Source organism: Esox lucius, chromosome 7 (assembly GCF_011004845.1).
Source record: "Esox lucius isolate fEsoLuc1 chromosome 7, fEsoLuc1.pri, whole genome shotgun sequence".
Lineage (NCBI taxonomy): Eukaryota > Metazoa > Chordata > Actinopteri > Esociformes > Esocidae > Esox > Esox lucius.
The window spans coordinates 50197245-50210593 of record NC_047575.1 but is presented as its reverse complement, the minus strand read 5'-3'; the positions used below and the strand labels follow the sequence as shown (position 1 = coordinate 50210593).

Here is a 13349-nt window from a genome sequence, read left to right as displayed (position 1 = left end):
CACCTAAAACTGACCACCAGAACAAATGCGCCCAGTGTTTTAGCAAGCTGTGTACTAGCCCGCTGTGTTTTAGCCAGCAGTGTTTTAGCCAGCTGTGTTTTAGCCAGCGGTGTTTTAGCCAACTGTGTTTTAGCCAACTGTGTTTTAGCCAGCTGTGTTTTAGCCAGCTGTGCTTTAGCCAGCGGTGTTTTAGCCAACTGTGTTTTAGCCAGCAGTGTTTTAGCCAGCTGTGTTTTAGCCAGCGGTGTTTTAGCCAGCTGTGTTTTAGCCAGCGGTGTTTTAGCCAGCGGTGTTTTAGCCAGCTGTGTTTTAGCCAGCTGTGTTTTAGCCAGCAGTGTTTTAGCCAACTGTGTTTTAGCCAGCGGTGTTTTAGCCCGCTGTGTTCTAGCCCGCAGTGTTCGAGCCAGCAGTGTTCGAGCCAGCTGTGTTCGAGCCAGCTGTGTTTGAGCCAGCGGTGTTTGAGCCAGCTGTGTTTGTGCCAGCTGTGTTTGAGCCAGCAGTGTTTGAGCCAGCAGTGTCAGGTGGGATGTAGCTGGATGCTGCTGGATGCTGCTGGAGCTGCAAGATTCTAGATTGGGAATCAGTTTACTATTTAGACCAGGTCATTATTACCCTCACCTATAACCAGTCACCAGACTCATTATTACCCTCACCTATAACCAGTCACCAGACTCATTATTACCCTCGCCTATAGCCAGTCACCAGAGTCAATATTACCCTCGCCTATAACCAGTCACCAGAGTCATTATTACCCTCGCCTATTACCAGTCACCAGAGTCATTATTACCCTCGCCTATAACCAGTCACCAGAGTCATTATTACCCTCGCCTATAACCAGTCACTAGAGTCAATATTACCCTCGCCTATAACCAGTCACCAGAGTCATTATTACCATTACCTATAACCAGTCACCAGAGTCATTATTACCCTCGCCTATAACCAGTCACCAGAGTCATTATTACCCTCGCCTATAACCAGTCACCAGAGTCATTATTACCATTGCCTATAACCAGTCACCGTGGTTGCTGTTATGTTTTGTTGGGATCAACTTGTCTGTTAGACAACTAAAGTCTGATCCCAAATCATCCTCTGTTGGACAACCAAAGTTGATCGCAAATCTAAATACATGTTCTGTTTCTAAAAGGGGTTATTCTGAAAAATTTCAAAACAGATTTTGTAATTATTCACCTCTGAATAAAGTCATGAAACATTCATGGATTATGCACATTATTGCAAAGACACTTCAAATTGCAATGTGCCTAATGTTTTCTTGTTGTAGAAGGTGTGTCTATCAGTGTCAAGGCCACAGCTGTTTTATTTGTTCTTTGTAGATCACTCCAATGGATCTATTTAGTATTGACGTTTGTACATGTTGAATCAGCCTGGCTTTAAAATGTGGTAGCAATTGCAATACAAAATAATGTATTGATTTAAGACATTCTTGATTCATTAACTAAATGCAAACATTGTTTCTCATTATGGTATATGATTACTTGAGATAATAGGATTGGTCACTCTCGCTGTATAATGATTGATAATGTTTTATGCTGTTGAGTGCCACTGACTATGCAACACCTGAGTACGTAATTATACAACGTCCCATTACATCTGTGCCTTCTGGAATGACCAACACATGAATATAGACTCAATGGACTTATATTAAAGTAACTAAGTAACTTAATGTCATGCTTTCTACAACAAGTAACTAAGTAAAGTAACTGGCAGCTGTCATGTGTTCAGAGGGTTATTATTTTGAGTCCTACGTGGGTCAGAGCTACACTGTTACAATAGCATACAGCTGACTGGGTGAGAAATCATGTTTAAACCAACTGAACCAGTTATCATGGAGAACAGCTAATATGGAGTTAAAGTACATGATAATGAATATAAATCACTCCAGCATTCTCAGTAGGCAAAACAGCTTTACTGTTCAAAACAAGAATAAAAAATTACATGACAATGGAATAGAGGGTTTGATGGAAAGAAGTGAGTTAAGTTAGCATGCTGTTGGTGTTTAGTAATGGTTGAGCAGGAAACCAAAGAAGATGCTTTAAGTCTTGAAGGTCGTGGAGCAGGAAACCAAAGAAGATGCTTTAGGTCTTTAGTGGTGGTTGAGCAGGAAACCAGGGAAGATGCTTTAGGTCTTTAGTGGTGGTGGAGCAGGAAACCAGGGAAGATGCTTTAGGTCTTTAGTGGTGGTTGAGCAGGAAACCAGGGAAGATGCTTTAGGTCTTTAGTGGTGGTGGAGCAGGAAACCAGAGAAGATGCTATTCCCTTCAGGTTTGCCGGTCAAGCTGTTGTGTTCAGTGGCCTCCAGCCAGACCTCCTGGTCCTTCCTGAGGTACACAGCCACACCGCCAGTACTCACCTAAATCAAGTGGGGGTGGGGGGGGTTAACAATGTTTGCATGCATCTGACTATGTGTGTGCATCTGTGTTGTGTGTTTCTGTGTGTGTGTGTGTGTGTGTTTTTGTGTGTCTGTGTGCATCAGTGTTTTGTGTGTCTGTGTTTGTGTGTGTGTGTTTGTGTGCATACCTGTCTTGTTTTGGTATAAAAGTAGTCACAGAAAGAGCTCAGAGTGGTTCCATCCAGTTTGATCTGCAGGCAAAGCTTCTCTTCAGCAGACGCATGGAACACAAAGTAATATGTCCCCTGTATAGGACATCTGGAGAGACAGAGAGACAAAATGACATCTGGAGAGACAGAGAGACAAACTGACATCTGGAGAGACAGAGAGATAAACTGACACCTGGAGAGACAGTGGTTGGCCGACACACAGCATCTGGAGACAGAGACTGACTGACATAGAACATCTGAAGAGAGTCTGACTGACACACAGCATCTAGAAAGAGAAATTTACTTCCTGACAGATTGAAATCTATAGAGATGTACTGACTGGTTGGCTGGCTGACAGCTGATAGTGTTCAACGGAATAATGTTCAGCCAGATGTGAGTGAGCACAGCAGCGGTAAGAAACATTTTAGCCTCTGAATAATAAGAAAATAAATAACTGAAATGGATAAACAGTCATGTGAAGAAATTAGGACACCCCATGAATGTGTGAATTTAGTGATTTTTGAAGAAATATGGACAATCTTCTTTCAAATAATAGCTATAGATAAAGGTGATGTAATTGAACCAAACACTATGAAAATTTAACTGTGTTATCATTTATTTAACAATAAAATGAACAAAGATGCCAATCCTTCTGCCCGAATAGCTGGCATTGGACCCTTTGGTCCAACTCTGTTAGATGTTTCCTATAACAGTCCACCAATCGACTGGGAGAAAGTTTTTCCAACATTGACTGGGAGAAAGTTTTTCCCACTCCTCCATGCAGACTTTTTTCAGCTCTGTGATGTTTGATGGGTTTCTTGCATGCACAGTCTGTTTCAAGTCACCCCACAGCATCTCAATAAGATTAGGATCCGAGCTTTGATTTGGCCATTCCAGAACTCTCCATTTCTTTCTTTTGAGCCATTCCTTGGTGGATTTAGTGGAATGTTTTCCAATAAATTGTCATGCAACATTGTCATGTTGCACAATCCACATTCGCTTCAATTTTTGGACAGATGGTCTCACCTTTTCCTCAAGCACCCGTTATACAATAAATTATTCAGTAGTAGATTCTATGATGGTGAGCTGACCCTGCTGCAGCAAAGGAGCCCTAAACCATGACATTTCTACCCCCATGCTTCACAGTTGGTATGAGGTTCTTATGCTCAATTGTTGTCTTTGGTTTGCGCCAAACATGTCTTCTGTTACTGTCCCCAAAAAATTCAACTTTGGATTCATCTCTCCAAAGCACATTGTTCCAGAAGTCCAGAAGTGTTCTCTGGAAAACTTTTTTCGTCCTAGCAAATACCATACCATACCATCTTCTTCCGCTTCATCCGGGGCCGGGTCGCGGGGGCAGCAGTCTAAGCAGGGATGCCCAGACTTCCCTCTCCCCAGACACTTCCTCCAGCTCTTCCGGGGGGACACCGAGGCGTTCCCAGGCCAGCCGGGAGACATAGTCCCTCCAGCGTGTCCTAGGTCTTCCCCGGGGTCTCCTCCCGGTGGGACGGGACCGGAATACCTTCCCAGGAAGGCGTTCCGGAGGCATCCGAAACAGATGCCCAAGCCACCTCAGCTGACCCCTCTCGATGTGGAGGAGCAGCGGCTCTACTCTGAGCTCCTCCCGGGTGACCGAGCTTCTCACCCTATCTCTAAGGGATCGCCCGGCCACCCTGCGGAGAAAGCTCATTTCGGCCGCCTGTATCCGGGATCTTGTCCTTTCGGTCATGACCCAAAGCTCATGACCATAGGTGAGAGTAGGAACGTAGATTGACTGGTAAATCGAGAGCTCTTTCTTCACCACGACAGACCGATACATCGACTGCATTACTGCAGAAGCTGCACCGATCCGTCTGTCAATCTCCCGTTCCATCCTTCCCTCACTCGTGAACAAGACCCCTAGATACTTAAACTCCTCCACTTGAGGCAGGCACTCTCCACCAACCTGAAGTGGGCAAGCCACCCTTTTCCGACTGAGGACCATGGCCTCGGATTTGGAGGTACTGATTTTCATCCCCACCGCTTCACACTCGGCTGCAAATCGTCCCAGCGCATGCTGAAGGTCCTGGTTAGAAGGGGCCAACACGACAACATCATCTGCAAAGAGCAGAGACGAAATTGTGTGGTCCCCAAACCTGACACCCTCCGGCCCCTGGCTGCGCCTAGAAATTCTGTCCATAAAAATTACGAACAGAACCGGTGACAAAGGGCAGCCCTGCCGGAGTCCAACATGCACTGGGAACAAGTCTGACTTACTGCCGGCAATGCGGACCAAGCTCCTGCTTCGGTTGTACAGGGACCTGACAGCCCTTAGCAAAGGGCCCAGGACCCCATATTCCCCAAGCACCCTCCACAGTCAAATGCCTTCTCCAAATCCACAAAACATATGTGGATTGGTTGGGCAAACTCCCATGAACCCTCCAACACCCCGTAGAGGGTATAGAGCTGGTCCAGTGTTCCACGGCCCCTGGACGAAAAACCACACTGTTCCTCCTGAATCCGAGGTTCTACTATCGGCCGTATTCTCCTCCTCCAGAACCCTGGCATAGACCTTTCCCGGGGAGGCTCAGAAGTGTGATCCCCCTATAGTTGGAACACACCCTCCGGTCCCCCTTCTTAAAAAGAGGGACCACCACCCCGGTCTGCCATCCCAGACTGGCACTGTCACCCGACCGCCACGCGATGTTGCACAGGCGTGTCAACCAAGACAGCCCACAACATCCAGAGACTTGAGGTACTCAGGGCGGATCTCATCCACCCCCGGGTGCCTTGCCACCGAGGAGTTTCTTGACCACCTCAGTGACTTCAGCCCGGGTGATGGCCGAGTCCACCTCTGAGCCCTCATCCTCTGCTTCCTCAATGGAAGAAGTGACAGCGGGATCTGAGGAGATTCCTCGAAGTACTCCTTCCACCGCCCGACGACATCCTCAGTTGAGGTCAACAGCTGCCCACCTCTACTGTTAAACAGCGTTGGTAGGGCACTGTTTCCCTCTCCTGAGGCGCCGGATGGTTTGCCAGAATCTCTTCGAGGCCAGCCGATAGTCCTTCTCCATGGCCTCACCGAACTCCTCCCAGGCCCGAGTTTTTGCTTCCACAACCACCCGGGCTGCAGCCCGCTTGGCCTGTCGGTACCCGTCAGCTGCGTCAGGAGTCCCACAAGCCAACCAGGCCTGATAGGACTCCTTCTTCAGCTTGACGGCATCCCTTACTTCCGGTGTCCACCACCGGGTTCGGGGATTGCCGCCTCGACAGGCACCGGAGACCTTACGGCCACAGCTCCGAGCGGCCGCTTCGACAATGGCGGTGGAGAACATGGTCCACTCGGACTCAATATCTCCAGCCTCCCTCGGGATCCAGTCGAAGCTCTGCCGGAGGTGGGAGTTAAAGATCTCTCTGACAGGAGACTCGGCCAGACGTTCCCAGCTGACCCTTACAGTACGCTTGGGCCTGCCGAGTCTGTTCAGCTTCCTCCCCCGCCATCGGATCCAACTCACCACCAGGTGGTGATCAGTTGACAGCTCCGCCCCTCTCTTCACCCGAGTGTCCAAGACATACGACCGCAGGTCAGATGAGACGACAACAAAGTCGATCGTCGACCTGCGGCCTAGGGTGTCCTGGTGCCACGTGCACTGATGGACACCCTTATGCTTGAACATGGTGTTCGTTATGGACAAACTGTGACTAGCACAGAAGTCCAATAACTGAACACCACTCGGATTCAGATCAGGGGGGCCGTTCCTCCCAATCACACCCCTCCAGGTGTCACTGTCGTTGCCCACGTGGGCGTTGAAGTCCCCCAGTAGAACAATAGAGTCCCCAGTCGGAGCACTTTCCAGCACCCCTCCCAGAGACTCCAAGAAGGTCGGGTACTCTGCACTGCCGTTCGGCCCGTAGGCACAAACAACAGTGAGAGACCTATCCCCGACCCCGTAGGCGCAGGGAAACGACCCTCTCGTTTCACCGGGTGTAAACTCCAACACATGGCAGCAGAGCTGGGGAGCTATAAGCAAACCCACACCAGCCCGCCGCCTCTCACCATGGGCAACTCCAGAGTGGTGAAGAGTCCATCCTCTCTCAAGGAGTGTGGTTCCAGGAGCCCAAGCCGTGTGCGTTTAGAGGTGATCCCTGACTACCTCTAATCGGAACCTCTCAACCTCACGCACTAACTCAGGCTCCTTCCCCGCCAGCGAGGTGACATTCCACGTCCCTAGAGCTAGTTTCCGTGTCCAGAGATCGGGTTTGCCTAGGCCCCTGCCTTCGACTGCCGCCCCGATCCTCTTCGCACCGGCCCCTTATGGTCCCTCCTGTGGGTGGTGAAGCCCACGGGAGGGCGGCCCCACGTCGCCCGTTCGGGCTGAGCCCGGCCGGGCCCCATGGGGGAAGGCCCGGCCACCAGGCGCTCGCATACGAGCCCCAACCCCGGGCCTGGCTCCAGGGTGGGGCCCCGGCTGCGCCATACCGGGCGACGTCACGGTACTCATAATGTTGTTCTTCATTAAGGGGGGTTTTGAACAGAATAACAGAATAATTCCATTTTCAGTGGTCTCTTAATTTTAACCCTCTGTTCCTCACTCAAATCCTTCCTTTTCGACTTTTTGGAAAGGAAAGATAAAGGTGCAGTGGTCTCTTAATTTTTTCTTTTTGTTCTCAACTTGTAAATCATTTTCCAGACTGTGGAATGGCTGATTTTAAATTGTTTTGAGGTCTTTTTAAATACCTTCCCAGACTTATACACATCTACAACCTTCTTTCTGAAGGCCTTAGAGAGCTCTTTTGATCTTGCCATAATGATACCACTCACTTCAACAGTCGAGAAGCAAACCAAACTAAATGTTTAAATAAGACAAGCTCCTCCAAAATCCTCCCTAACGATGTTCTAATCATTTGCACCTGTTGTGGGGCACCTGATTCAATTTTTAGGCATTTTCAGTAAATAAATCTTTGGGTGTCCTAACTTTGTCCTCACAAGAAAATTGCATTTCTATTAATAACATTTTACAAATTGTTTGTACAAGACATCACTTCAGTTTTATTGTTGTTGTTATACTACCTCCACCCCTCAAAACCTTTCAAGTGAAGATCAAATGTCCATATGTTCAAATATGTTGTCAAAAAGACTGATAACGGTTGTCATGGTGTGTTGTAATATTTCCAAATGACTATTTTGAGGACGTTGTATAGTCTGAACTTCAATCACAACTAGATAAAATAGATGTTGTCATAGATATCAGAATCCAAACCTAGGTAGTGTTGAGGAACTTGTCAGAAAAGGAAAAAAAATTCTCAAAGCTGGAACTAGAAGTTGAACCGAGTATTGACCAGGATGACCTGGAAGATAAATTTGATACTGCTCCGAATTACCTAGATGAAATTCACATTTGGAAGATGAGAATAAAAAGGCTTCTGAAGGTTTTATGTTTTCTGAACAAAGTGCATGTTTGCACAGTCAATCTACCAAGTTCCACGGAGGCGTGAGACAATGCCAAACTGTAAACAGAAACTCAAATCTTAGCAAAGTAGACAACTTTAACAATGTTAAATCATACCTGTGTGGCAGGTTTAACATTAACAGACAATGCCATACAAATGCTCAGTCATAGATTTGACTGAAAATATCTCGTAATAAATGTGAAGAAACTGCTAAATTGAAGCCTATTTATTGCATTACAAAAACATTACTATGACTGAAACATTACTATGACTGAAATATTACTATGACTGAAATATTACTATGACGGAAACATTACTATGACTGAAACATTACTATGACTGAAATATTACTATGACTGAAACATTACTATGACTGAAATATTACTATGACGGAAACATTACTATGACTGAAACATTACTATGACTGAAACATTACTATGACTGAAATATTACTATGACTGAAATATTACTATGACTGAAACATTACTATGACTGAAATATTACTATGACTGAAATATTACTATGACGGAAAAATTACTATGACTGAAATATTACTATGACGGAAACATTACTATGACTGAAACATTACTATGACTGAAATATTACTATGACTGAAACATTACTATGATCCTGTAAGAGTAGGATCAGATACGGTGGTTTATTATGCCCTATTCCTTTGAAAATGACCCCCAAAAACAACAATGGAATTCTGGCATCAACTAAAAGAAAACTATTAATTAGATGTCACAGAGTTAATTAAGTTCTTTCAAAGAACAGTTGAGAACAGAGAACCAACTGTGAAGGTCTTTAGAAGCGGAGAAAAACCTTTAATGCAGAAACGTCACACTAGGAGTCTATACTCAAAAAGCTGCAGCCAAGTCCTTGTTTTGTTTGATTGGAGGCATTATCTTGCGAGTTTGTAATAAATGTAGCTATTTCTTTTAAAAGTGACTTGTGGGCTCCCATTTTTGTCACTGCTTGTGAGCCGGGTCGTGACAGTAACAGACTAAATAATGGAATGTTTCCTTTCAGCATTCAGGCCATTCACTGCAAGGTGAAGAATAGGTCAGATCATATTCCATATTTCTGATAAGGCAAGGACCTTTAAAACAGCTTCAGAAGATTTAAAAGAACTATGGAATTCACTGAAATCCACACATTTGAAAGGATTATTGACTGAAAACAACATCATTGTGGGAAGAGCTGCATGGTGGGAAGAGCTGCATGGTGGGAAGAGCTGCATGGTGGGAAGAGCTGCATGGTGGGAAGAGCTGCATGGTGGAAAGGACTATGGGATCAGGTGGGAGGGTCAGTAAAATCCTGTCTGAAGAAAATTCACGGTAAAGTGTTTCTTGGATTTCTGTATGATGACCGTATGATGACCATATAATGATCTTATGATGAAACATGATGGCCATATAATTACCATATGATGACCATATGATGACCGTATGATGACCATATATGATGACATATGTGATGGCCATACAATGACCGTAAGATGACCAAATGATGACCGTATGATGACTGTATGATGACCACATTATATGATGGCAAGACAATTATGGAGGATGGGTGCACTTATAATACCAAGCCAGAGAATTGTAAGAAGACCTACAATTGTTGTATAACCTTGTAATTATGATTAAGACAATTGACTGACACATGACATCTGGAGGGAGAGAGACATACATGCTGTGAAACAGACTGACATCTAGAGAGAGAGACATGCAGACAGGTCACCTGAAGCGTCCAGATTCTGTATTGTAGTCCTTGTTGATGTCAGTGATGACGGAGGTGAATCGGATTGGGCTCGACTTGTCTGGAAAGCTGACAGTGCCTCTGGCCACACTGAAGGCTGACCGATGCAGGGACACCATGGAACCTGAGTCCCCTGGTTCTCCCTGTGGGCCCTCTGGGCCGCTGGGTCCCATCTCTCCTCTCACCCCACTACGACCTTGCTTCCCAACTGCTCCCTTCATGCCTGCATCCCCCTTCTGACCCTGGTCCGGTTCGTGACCCCGCCCTAATACCTCACCTGGGGAGGAGAGGGACGTTAGAACCAAATCCGTGCAGAAGTGAGTGGATGTATGTAGGGACTGTCTCTGGATGTATGAATACACTATATACTGTATTCATATATACAGTTAAGCCCAAAAGTATTCATACCCGTGCCAAATTTTGAGGCTTAGTGAATTTTTATTTGACCAAGAGGTTTCTTATGGCTGGAAATGACATAAACAAGTGACAAAACACAGTAAGACATTGTGCTGGGGACACAAATTAACTATTTCTATTTTGAGCCATGACTTGCAGTTGACTAGTAAAATAGATCTACTGCTGTTCAGCTGTTTTCATTTTATAGGTGATTAGAATGCTCTCTCATGGTGGAAATTACAACACCATTTTAAATGGTATAGAGACTTGCATTTTCTCAAAAACTTGCAACAATTTCAAGGGGTATGAATTATGTTGGCATTTTAATGAATAAAATATATTAAAGATCAAAATCTTTACTGTACATTGTGTAATTCGTTGAGAAAAGATGACGTAACAACAGTTAATGGAAACCGAAATCACCAACCAATTGAGGGCTGGATTCAAACTCACACCAAAAATCAAAGTAAACAATCGAAATCACAGGCTGTTCCAACTTGCATGAATTTCATCACAGCATCTCATAATGTGACTCAGTAGTGTGGACGGCCCACGTGACTGTATGCACTCCTAACAATGTCTGGGCATGTTCCTGACGAGACGGTGGATGTGTCCTGAGGGATCTCCTCCCAGACCTGGATCAGTCTGTCACATGCTCAGTGCGAACCTGGTCTAATCTGTGAAGAGAACGGGGCACCAATGCAAGACCTGCCAATTCTGGTGTTCTCTGGCGAAAGCCAATCGAGCTGCATGGTGCTGGGCTGTGACCACAGGTCCTACTAGAGGATGTCAGGCCCTCATGCCACCCTCATGGAGTCTGTTTCTGACAGTTTGGTCAGAAAAATGCACACTAGTAACCCGCTGGAGGTCATTTTGTAGCGCTCTGGCAGTGCTCCTCCTGTTCCTCCTTGCACAAAGGAGCAGATACCTGTCCTGCTGCTGGGTTGATACCCTTCTACAGCCCTATCCAGCTCTCCTTGTTTAACGGCCTGTCTCCTGGTATCTCCTCCATGATCTTGAGACTATACTGGGAGACACAGCAAACCTTGTGACGGCACGTATGGATGTGCCACACTGGAGGAGCTGGACTGCCTGTGCAACCTGAATGGGCTGCAGGTACCGCCTCATGCTACCAGTAGTGACAAGGACACTAGCAAAATGCTAAACTAGAGAAGAATCAGTCAGGAAGGATAAGGGGAGAGCAATTGTCTGTGGCCAACACCTGTAAAACCATTCTAGTTTTCTGGGTTGTCCTGCTGTTGCTTCTCCAGTGCATCTGTTGTCAATTTCATTTGACAACAGGTGCAAAATCGCTATTGCTTCATAACTGGACAGATTGATACTCCCGGAATTTATTGACTTGGTGTTATTCTGTGATGATTGTGAGCAGTGGTATATATAGGGGTGGGGGGCTGGGTGGGTACCTGCCACTCCCTTATCCCCCTTGTCTCCATCTCGTCCATCCCTCCCTGGTAACCCTGGGATACCGGGCAGTCCAGGCGTCCCTGCCAAACTGGCACGTCTCCATGTAAACCAGGACAGGCAGGCTTCAATCGAGAGCAGAGCTCCCATAGTAAGGAAATGGACCATAGCAACCACTGAAGAAGAAGAGGATGAAGGAGAGGTGAGTAGAGAGGAGGAGAGAGAAGGGAAAGGTGAGTGGAGAGTAGAGGAGAGGTGAAAGGTGAGTGGAGAGTAGAGGAGAGGTGAAAGGTGAGTGGAGAGTAGAGGAGAGGTGAAAGGTGAGTGGAGAGTAGAGGAGAGGTGAAAGGTGTGTGGAGAGTAAAGGAGAGGTGAAAGGTGAGTGGAGAGTAAAGGAGAGGTGAAAGGTGAGTGGAGAGTAGAGGAGAGGTGAAAGGTGAGTGGAGAGTAGAGGAGAGGTGAAAGGACAGGAGTTATATAAGCGTGATCAGTACCAGAAATCCAAAGTGAGTTACTGAAATGTGATTTGGGTAAATTTTAGAACATGATAACATTTCACACAGTGTGGATATACTTCAAAACAGACAGTTCAAATGATTATAACTTTATCGACAAATTCAGTTAACTGTAATCAACCTTGAGAGACAAACTACAGCAGCAGAAAAAAGACACATCAAGTTAATTATCTATGCTTATATCAGGTAATGAGGTAAAAAGAATATTATACACTTACTTGCAATATCAGACAAGTCGCAAACTAATGTGCAATGGAGTGTGATTGTAATTTGAGGATGGTTTTGAGTGTGTGTCTGTGAGGGGGGGGGGGGTCTGTGTGTGTGTCTGTGTGTGTGTGTGTGTCTGTGTGTTGTGTTCCCAGATATCCTAGAAGGAACTGAATCCAAAGCAGAACCTCTGGTCACATCTGCATCCTCAGCAGGTTTCACATCTCCATACATCTTCGTGTGTCTTTGTGTGTGTGTGTGTGTGTGTGCATGTGTGTGATGGGTCTGTAGATAATGTCTGAAAAACTGTTTCTATTCCAGAGTTTGGTATTCAGAAGTCATAGGCTGCTGCTCAGTTAAGAGCAAATTACAGTTTAATGAGTCTTTGCTACACTGGACCATGTAACCTGGATGTCCATCTGTAGATGCTCTATAATAATCAACCAACTGTCACCAAACCATTTGTTCATGCTCTATATTCATCAACCAACTGTCATCAAACGATCTTTAAGATGCTCTATAGTCATCAACAAACTGTCACCAAACCATATGTTGATGCTCTATAATTATGAACAAATTGTCACCCAAACCATCTGATGATGCTCTATATTCATCAACCAACTGTCATCAAACGATCTGTAAGATGCTCTATAGTCATCAACAAACTGTCACCAAACCATTTGTTCATGCTCTATAATCATCAACCAAATGTCATCAAACAATCTGTAGATGCTCTATAATCATGAAGAAATTGTCACCAAACCATCTGTAGATGCTCTATAATCATCAACCAACTGTCACCAAACCATTTGTTCATGCTCTATAATCATCAACAAACTGTCATCAAACCATCTGTTGATGCTCTATAATTATGAGCAAATTGTCACCCAAACCATCTGATGATGCTCTATATTCATCAACCGTCATCAAACGATCTGAAAGATGCTCTATAGTCATCAACAAACTGTCACCGAACCATTTGTTCATGCTCTATAATCATCAACCAAATGTCATCAAACAATCTGTAGATGCTCTATAATCATGAAGAAACTGTCACCAAAC

At 45.4% G+C, this 13349-nt stretch overlaps 1 protein-coding gene across 2 annotated transcripts; it reads right to left on the bottom strand.

Moving 5' to 3' along the window:
* Nucleotides 1-1902: 1902 nt before the first annotated feature.
* c1qc (complement component 1, q subcomponent, C chain) lies at nt 1903-12396 on the bottom strand. Of its 2 annotated transcripts, XM_034293107.1 has the most exons (6): nt 12299-12396; nt 11568-11741; nt 9730-10024; nt 2536-2665; nt 2257-2368; nt 1903-2168 (listed from the first exon to the last, which is right to left on the bottom strand). In XM_034293107.1, coding segments are annotated over exons 1-6 (735 nt in total). In that variant the 5' UTR covers nt 12300-12396; the 3' UTR covers nt 1903-2145. The 2 variants fall into 2 exon arrangements, with proteins under 2 accessions (XP_034148998.1, XP_012987960.2); XM_013132506.3 differs by having other exon boundaries at nt 1903-2368.
* Nucleotides 12397-13349: the final 953 nt, after the last annotated feature.